At 33.4% G+C, this 9,222-nt stretch overlaps 1 protein-coding gene across 2 annotated transcripts; it reads left to right on the forward strand.

Moving 5' to 3' along the window:
• The first annotated feature begins 1,899 nt into the window (after window positions 1-1,899).
• On the forward strand, window positions 1,900-6,620 carry LOC112517234 (protein HOTHEAD). 2 transcript variants are annotated; one of them, XM_025124600.1, is made up of 6 exons: window positions 1,900-1,978; window positions 2,970-3,357; window positions 4,526-4,836; window positions 5,089-5,474; window positions 5,804-6,372; window positions 6,459-6,620. In XM_025124600.1, the coding sequence occupies exons 1-6, from the start codon at window positions 1,900-1,902 to the stop codon at window positions 6,511-6,513; spliced, it is 1,788 nt and encodes a 595-aa protein (XP_024980368.1). In that variant the 3' UTR covers window positions 6,514-6,620. The 2 variants fall into 2 exon arrangements, with proteins under 2 accessions (XP_024980368.1, XP_024980370.1); XM_025124602.1 differs by having other exon boundaries at window positions 6,475-6,620.
• Window positions 6,621-9,222: the final 2,602 nt, after the last annotated feature.

Here is a 9,222-nt window from a genome sequence, read left to right on the forward strand (position 1 = left end):
TAACAAAATTTTATTTCTATTATTGTCAAAATCTAAAAGTATAAACATTCTTCCTTTTATGTATAATGTTTATTTCAAAATTTTAATAATGAAATATATATATATATATATATATATATATTTATATATAGTTGAAGAGTACTCGCGCAATACAAAGAGATACAACTCGATTTCATTGTTTCATTTAATTTTTTTGATCTCTGTCGATGTTATAATACAAATTTATGTGGTTTTGAGCAAGTAATAATTTTTTCTTAATAAAATATAAATTTGGAGATATCATAAAAATAAAAAATATATAAAAGTTCTCATTCTTTTAGTATAATTTCTTTAATTAATAATATTAATATATGCTTAATTTATTTAATATTTTAGCAAATTTTTATTTCTATTGTTGTCAAAATCTAAAATTATAAAAATTCTTCCTTTTATGTATAATGTTTTTTTAAAATATATATAATATTTATATAAGATAAATACAAAAAATAAACTCACACATCCTTTGCACTTTTGATGAGATTTGAACCTCTAACTTCTTAAGAGACCAAATACTACGATACTGCTAGGCCAAAAGCCCTCCAGATTGTATGTATAATGTTTAATTCAAACATTTAAAAATTTACAATTTTGTATTTTCTTCATCAATATAAGTGGTAAAATAAATAGGTAAAGAGAGAATAACATTTTAATGTGGGTTAAAATGGGTTGTGTCAGTCTATTAGATTGAATTAATGTACAAGGATTTAGATATATAGTCAACTTTTTTAAGGGATGTTTAGGATTGTTTATTTGAAATAATTTATGTTTTTTTTATAAAAGTCTTTATCAATTTATTATAAGTTAAAATGATTTAACTTCTTTAAAAACTTCTTATTATCGGTTTGGCACCGACATAAGCTGTTTATTCAAACATTCAAAAATGCTTATTACTGGTGTCATACCAAAATAAGTCAATAAATTATTTTTATAAGCAATCTAAACACACCCTAAATATAAGTGTTTAAAATCTTGTAAACATTAAACATACTTTTAAATGATTTATTTACTTTAATTTTATCTGTTTGAGCAAATAAATATGAGATATAACAAAAATGAATCATTTATAAATAAAACTCGTCTAATTTTTTTAAGTGTATAATATTTATATATGACAAATAAAACAAATAAACTTACACACCTTCCTTACCTTTGGTGAGATTTGAACCTCTCATCTGCTAACAAGCTAGGGCTCACATACTGCTAGAACAAATACACTTTAGTAAATTAAGTCGTCTAAATTACATTCTTTACTCGTATGTTTGTTTAAAAACATAAAACATAAACGGGTTTTTTCTGTCAAGTTTGTTTTTCCTCGTCAATTTGTTTAATTCACGATTAAATATATTATATAATTTATATACAACAAATGTAACAAATAAACTCACACATCTTTCTCATCATTGGTGAGGTTTAATCCCCGACCTCCTATGAAATAAGAGGCTCAGATAAACCGCTTTTTCTCTCTCACCATTTTTGCTTATTTCACGGTTAAAGATATAATACTTGTGGAAATGTTAATAGGAAAAGAGAGAAATTTTTTTTTCCCAGATTTGAGAAAGAAAAGTTATGTAGATTTGGTAGGTAAAAAAGGCATTTTTGGTGGATCTTTTGACATTAATGACGTCATAATTGCTATTATATAGAATTGAGGTTATATATAGCATAATATTTATATATAACCGAAGCATATGTGGACATGATGATTTGAGTGTAAAGATAAATGAAGATGGTTGGCAAAAACACAGAGAAGAAGACTAAGCAGCATTGGCCACTGAAGTGAAAAGAGTTGAAAGTCTAAAAACTGTTATTTTTCCTGATAACTTTGTCTCCATCTTCCCCAACCTTCAATCTCTTTCTCCAATGGCACTCACCATCAACCTCTCTCTCTCCATTTTTCTCCTCTTTACTTCTCTTGCCACCCTCATCACCTCCTCTCAAGGTTCTTTCTATCTCTCTCTCTCTCTCTCTCTCTCTCTATATATATATATGTATATATATATGCATGTGTTTCTCTTCTGAGATTATAGGAGGGTTTTTCCAGCAAAAGGTGATTTGGGTTGCTGTCTTTTCTCTCTCTATGTGTGTGTGTGTGTTTTCATATGGTGAGATTCTAGTTTTTTCCAGCAAATGGTGATTTGGGTTGCTGTCTTTATCTCTCTATGTGTGTTCATATGGTGAGATTCTAGGTTTTTCAAGCAAATGGTGATTTGGGTTGCTGTCTTTCTCTCTCTATGTGTGTGTAAGTGTGTGTGTGTTTTCATATGGTGAGATTCTAGGTTTTTCCAGCAAATGATGATATGAGTTATTATTTTTTGTAGTTTAATTTGTGGGTTTTTAGTTTTTCCCTTGTTTAATTTCTAGGTTTGTGGAAACATTCATGTTTTTGGCATAAAAGGATGGAAAAAGATTTCATAAATCTTGAATCCACTTCTAAAACATTGATATGGAGGTTATGTTTGGTCCAATCCACCACTAAATCATCAAACTGTTTGTGTAGATTGAAGAAGACGTCTATATTTAGCATTCTACGGCCTCTAAATAATGTCTATACTCGTTTTAAGGTTTTATACTTTAGTAAGATATATAGACCGATATTTTAGTGTCTTTTTCAAGGTGTGGATTAAAGATACGCTTATAATCGCAATAGATTTCTGGGTTTTGGCAGAAAAGATGATCGCTTTGAGAAAGATTAATGAATCTTGTTGCAAAGCAACTCATTTCAAGTGTTCAAAATAGAAAATTTCAAGAAAAAAATTGGTCAATTTAAAAAGGATTTCATGAATAATGTCACAAGAGACAAATTCATTTCTGGGTTCTTGTTTACACCTCATTTTATTACTGGGTCTATCAAAAATTCAAGCTTAGGAAAATCGAATTCCTCGAATCTAGCGACAAGGGCAAATTAGTAATTTCACTTTTACGATATGCAGGTAATTACAGATTGTGGCAAGATGAGTACCCATTCATCAGACGGGCGAGCTCTTTCTCATCATCATCATCTTCGACAAAATCAACGCCGTCCAACGGTGGACGAAAGGGATATGATTATATCGTAGTGGGTGGTGGGACCGCCGGATGTCCGTTGGCTGCCACGTTGTCAAAAAATTACAGTGTTTTGTTATTGGAGAGGGGTGGTGTCCCTTTTGCAAACATAAATATATCCTTGTTGGCAAATTTCCATCTTACCCTTGCGGACGTCTCCCCTAATTCTCCTTCACAGTTTTTTGCATCCACGGATGGAGTTTTGAATGCTAGGGCTAGGGTTTTGGGTGGTGGTACTTCTATCAATGCAGGATTTTACACCAGAGCAAGCACAAGGTACGACTCTCGAAACTTTCTTTACTGTTTTGTATTGTTGACTGATAAATTAGTTGCTAGCTAAAAAACCAGTTGACAAACTGACCACGATATAAACAGGTTGATAATTAGCTATATTTTGCCTATCAAAATATTGCATCGAACTTTAAGGTCTCATTTGGTTTGAAGGAATGGAATTGATTTGGGACGATTTGAATATCAGATTCATTCAAACATATGATTTTAAAATCCTTAGAGAGTGCTCGGGGGATTTCACGGGATTTTATAGGATTGTATGCAATAAGGTTTTGAAAAATGTTAAAGACGTTTGTTTTGTAATAATCGATTAATAAAAATGTAATTCAATTATTTTTGTAATTTTTTCTATAAATTATTTATAAAAGAATGAAATTTCATTTCATTTCAAATCCTACAAACCAAACATACCAATGAATTCAAATCCCTCTACAAATTCCTAAAAAAACAAACGGACCCTAACGGTTATTCATATTCAATTTTAGGGATTTCAATATTAATTAGATTATTAAAATATTTGATATATTTAATAAAATATTATTTATATATATTAAATATTTAATTTCAATGTCTTATATTGTTCTCTCTCTTTTAAATATGGAGTTTTAGAGATTTTCCAAAATTGGAAATTTCCGTCTTTTCTTTTTCCTATTTTAAAAAAGTTGTTGAATATAATATTTAATTAAAAAAGAGACTCGAATATGACTAATGATTTTCTATTTACTTCTTAATAGTTTCGCTAAAAGACAAATCTGAATTGTTAAAAGATGAATCTTGTTTGACAAAATAAAAAGTTTGTCTTTTAATTGTTATAAAACTATGTGAATGATTTTGTATCATGGGCCTCCCTTAATCATTCAGCTTTCTAATTTCATTGTAAACAATTACCAAACAATTATATTTCATTTTACACTATATCATGAGAGTCTTTTAATCATTCTAACCACTTAATCATTCTGTATCAAACAATTGAACAACTGTTAGACAAAAATATTGGTCTAACAGTTATTAGTGATCAGTTGTTGACCACTTAATCATTTTGGCCACTAACAAATACCCACCGTGGAATTGGTTATTTTAAGGTTATTGAGCGCATTTTGGTGTTATTTAGGCTAACAACTGAATTTTGAACTAAAACTTTGTATTATTGTAGTTATGTTAAAAGGGTAGGATGGGATGCAAAATTGTTGAACGAATCGTACTCATGGGTCGAAAAGCGAATTGTTCATGAGCCCGTTTTCGAACCATGGCAAAGAGCGGTTCGAGACGGTCTTTTGGAAGTCGGAGTTTCACCCAACAATGGGTTCACCTATGACCACTTGTATGGTACAAAGATCGGGGGAACGACTTTCGATAGGTTCGGTCGTCGACACACGGCCGCTGAGTTACTAGCCTACGGAAACCCACAAAACCTCGACGTTTTGATTCACGCAAGAGTTCAAAAGATCATATTCGACACCACAGGTACGTTCTTAGCATTTGTAACCATTACATTTCACATTTCATTTCTAATAAATCAAATCAAACGAATTCGGCATATTCCGCTCAGAAACAGAGGTTGAGGTGAAATGTTCGCAAAATTGTCCTCCACTTCAAATAGTAGATCGACTGTTTACGTAAAAACCCCAAATTAGAAACACTTCAATTTTAAATAACCAACATGTTAATAAAACTTTAAGAATAAACTCTAAAAAGAAGTGATTTGACCGAATGCAGGAAAAAAACCGAGGGCGGTCGGAGTACTTTTCAAAGACGAAAACGGGGCCGAACACGAGGCCTTCATCTCGAGGAGGAGAAAGAGTGAGATCGTTGTAACGTCCGGAGCAATAGGGAGCCCGCAACTACTATTGCTTAGTGGAATAGGACCGAAACCCGATCTTGAGAAGTTGAACATTTCGGTGGTGCATGATAACAAGTTTGTCGGGAAACACATGTCTGATAACCCGATGAACTCGATTTACGTCCCATTCAACAGGCCCGTCAAGCAGTCGCTTATTGAAACCGTTGGGATCACGAAAATGGGAGTGTACATTGAAGCAAGCAGCGGTTATGGTCAGTCTCCTGATAGCATTCATCGTCACCATGGAGTCGCCTCGGCTGAGGTCGGTCACAAAACCTAGCAATTTCAGTATTAGGGTAGGTTCATTATAGAAACGTAAATATTTTAAGAATCGTGAGAACCAAATACTCGTTATGAATATTCATGATGAATATAATGAATATCATTATATTTATATGAGTATTCATGTATATTCATTATGAATATTTGGTTCTCACGATCCTCAAAATATTTACAATTATTCCACTTTAGCATTCATTAGGATCGATGATCACGATGAGCACACAGTTGTTAAGATTCTTATTATAAACAGAAGAATCTTGTTCTTTTGTAGTCAACTGATAAACACGTCATTTTGGTTTTGATCAACAGATCGGGCAACTTTCGACGATTCCTCCGAAAAGACGAACAAGAGAAGCCATTGAAGCCTTCAAACGAAACAAGAAAGACCTCCCACATGAAGCGTTTCATGGCGGTTTCATCTTAGGAAAAGTCGCTTTCCCGAAATCAAAAGGGCATTTGAAGTTAATCAACACGAATGCCGATGATAATCCATCCGTTACGTTTAACTACTTTAGCCACCCGGAAGATCTCCGGCGATGCGTGAAAGGGATCCGACTCGTGGAGAAACTCGTGAGATCCGAACCGTTCCTTCAATTCACCAAATGCGACAAAGGAACCGTCGCCAAACTCCTCAACATGAGCGTCACCGCAAACATCAATATGATACCGCGACACACGAACGACACGAAATCACTCAAACAGTTCTGTAAAGACACCGTGATCACCATCTGGCACTACCATGGCGGGTGCCACGTGGGCCAGGTGGTGACCGAAGATTACGTGGTCCGTGGGGTCCACAGACTTCGAGTCATTGATGGCTCCACTTTCCATGAATCCCCAGGGGCCAATCCACAAGCCACCGTAATGATGTTGGGAAGGTAATTTAACGAAATAAATCTTGCATAAACTACTTGTATTTTACGTATAAATAGTTGTATTTGGGTGATAATTTGGTGTGATGCAGGTACATGGGAGTGAAGATTTTAAGAGACAGATTGGGGAGATCGGGCGGATTATGAAATGATTGTAGAAGATTTGAGATGTAAGAGATGCAGAATATTGTTCCCCGTTTGTATCATTATGCGATTTTTTTTGGGCAAAAGTTATACGTAGAAAGCTTACAAGAATACAAAAGTCAAAATTTTGACTTATTGTATTTTTTTTTCCTTTTTTGGTATTTTTTTATTACTATTTTCGTGTATTTTGGATGTTGATGAAATCTTAAAATTTTATTTGAATCCTTAAGTTTTGTAATAATTATAAGATTACTATAAAAATTCTTCGTTTATTGAGTAAAGTGTATAATTTATACTATATTATAAAATATTTTAAAAACTATTTTTATGCATTAAATACTATTTATTGATGCATATTACTTAAAATTTAAAGTAAATTGTGTGTAAATATAATTTATTAAAGATACATGTTTGAATTCGTGTAACTAACTACAGATTAACATAATCAAATAGAGAATAAAAATCTAATTTTTAAATATAAAAAAATCTAAAATATAATTAGAATAATTATCGAGGTCTAACAAAATACTTAATTATTATCTTTATAAAAGATATATTATTAAATAAAAAATTAAAAAAATGAATTAAAAAAATTACACAAAAAGAGAGAAATTTCAAATTGTTAGTTTGGTATTAATATCAACATATTTTTTAAAATTTTTATGATATCTTCATATTTATATTTTATTCAAAAATAAAAACATTATTTTTTTACTCAAAACCACATAAAACCGTATTATAACATCAACTGAGACGGAAAAAAAAAAAAGAAACATTGAAATCGATATGTATCTCGCTACATTTCGCGAGTGCTCTTCTAATATGTACAAATATTATGCGTCTGGGTGTTTGGGTTTCAGTAGAGTCATCGACTCATCTCTTGTTGCAACTTGTTTTGGTAGTCTCGTGTTTTGTTGGTTTGTTTCTGGCTTCGAAAGTTGTTTTGTTTTGAGTTTTTGTTCGGGGGCTGTGTTTTTGGGTTGTTTCTGCTTTTTTCACAAGTTTTATTTATATCATTCTCTGTATCTTTTTGTTCGTTTAATAAATTGTTGGCCTTTTTAAAAAAAACGTACAATATGTTCTTTTAAATACCTCTTGAAAAAAGTATTTTATTTTAAACGTTTAAAATCAACCAAAATACGTTTCACACACTTTTCACTTGTTAAACGGACCACAAACTTAACCCCGTCACATGCTCGATCTCTCTTGGACTCCGATCTATCTGTGTAGAACTACAGCTCCATTAAGTTTTGTCAAAGTGTTTTGATTTTTTGTGACATAAATCAGACACTGAAGAACAGGGTTTTTCTAGGGTTTAAATACATTTGTTCTTTTTGTATCATATGGACATTTTTCCGAAATTGACGTTTTAAGAATCTTAATCTAGTCTTAGAAAAGAGTAGAAAGTTGAGCTTTTGGAAGTTCATGGGAAATAGTAGAAAGTCGGGTCTTGTAAGTTGTAACTGGCTTGTAGGCCTGACCCGTAAGGCCATAACTGGTAGGCTAGAAATAACTCCTTACTAGTCGGGCCCATATCTAATTATCTATCCACCCCGTAACCAATCATGTTTCAGTCAAAACCGATCGTTAAACTGGTAGATCTAGCCAGTTTTTAACACCCGTCTCTATTGGTCGTATTTCATTCTAGTTTTATGAGTTGATATAACTCCCCTTTCTATATGATTAGTTTTTTTTTAAGTATAAAAAACAATGACACATTTCAAAATAAATAGAATCCATGAACCGGAAAAACTAAAACGCAGTATTTTTTTTCGTATAAACAACAAACACTCCGTTTTGTCTATTTGTACAACATCTTTAAGGGTGCGTTTGGTACGCTGGACAGGGTGGGACAGGACAGGACAGAACATATTTGTCCTGTGTTTGGTGTGGCCCAATGTGGAACTAAGTGGAACTAACTTGGATAAACCTTGGACACGCGTGTTCCATCCTACCCCATGGAACTAAGTGGAACACAACCCTATTTCCCTCTTTACCCTTTTCCCACCCGGCTACAATGTTGAAGAACGACCTAACCCTTTTCATCGCTCCATCGTCTCCATCAATTCCTCATGTCGACGGCGAGTTTCAATCGACAGCCGGCGAGTTCCAATCGACGGCCGGCGAGTTCAATCGACGGCCTCCATCGCCTCCATCGTCTCCATCGATTCCTCCTGTCGACGGCGAGTTTCAATCGACGGCCGGCGAGTTCCAATCGACGACCTCCATCGCCTCCATCGCTTCTCTTCTCTCCATACCCAGGTACACAATCGATCTGTGTAGTGAACGATCTGTGAGTAGTGAGCGACATCTCCTTTCGTTCTTGATTCTAGGGTTCTTGTTAATTTCTGTGGGTTTTGATGATGATTAATTTCTTGTTAATTTCTGTGGGTTTTGATTCTAGGGTTCTTGTTGTTATCAACTGTTTAGGGCATTTTAGCTCACTCTTATTCTACTTGACCAACAGCTTAGCCCTGTTAATTTCATTTGCCTTTGACCAACAGCTTTCAATGCAAAATTTGATTTATGCTACTTGATTGATTTATGCTACTTGATTCATTTGCAAATTTGATCGATCCTAGGACCATGTCACAGTCTTCCAAAATTCAGCAACATGTTTGCTGTGTGGACCTTGTAGATATAAATCTTGTTGGAGCAAATGATGCATAACCCATGTTGTACATCCTTCTGTCTCCTAAGTTCAAGTCAGAT

The sequence above is a fragment of the Cynara cardunculus genome (assembly GCF_001531365.2).
Source record: "Cynara cardunculus var. scolymus isolate 2C chromosome LG 8, CcrdV1, whole genome shotgun sequence".
Lineage (NCBI taxonomy): Eukaryota > Viridiplantae > Streptophyta > Magnoliopsida > Asterales > Asteraceae > Cynara > Cynara cardunculus.

Coding starts and splice junctions, on each gene's coding strand:
- LOC112517234 (XM_025124600.1), top strand. CDS start 1,900: ATGGCACTCACCATCAACCTCTCTCTCTCCATTTTTCTCCTCTTTACT. Junction 1,979..2,969: donor CCTCATCACCTCCTCTCAAG/GTTCTTTCTATC, acceptor TACGATATGCAG/GTAATTACAGATTGTGGCAA. Junction 3,358..4,525: donor TACACCAGAGCAAGCACAAG/GTACGACTCTCG, acceptor GTATTATTGTAG/TTATGTTAAAAGGGTAGGAT.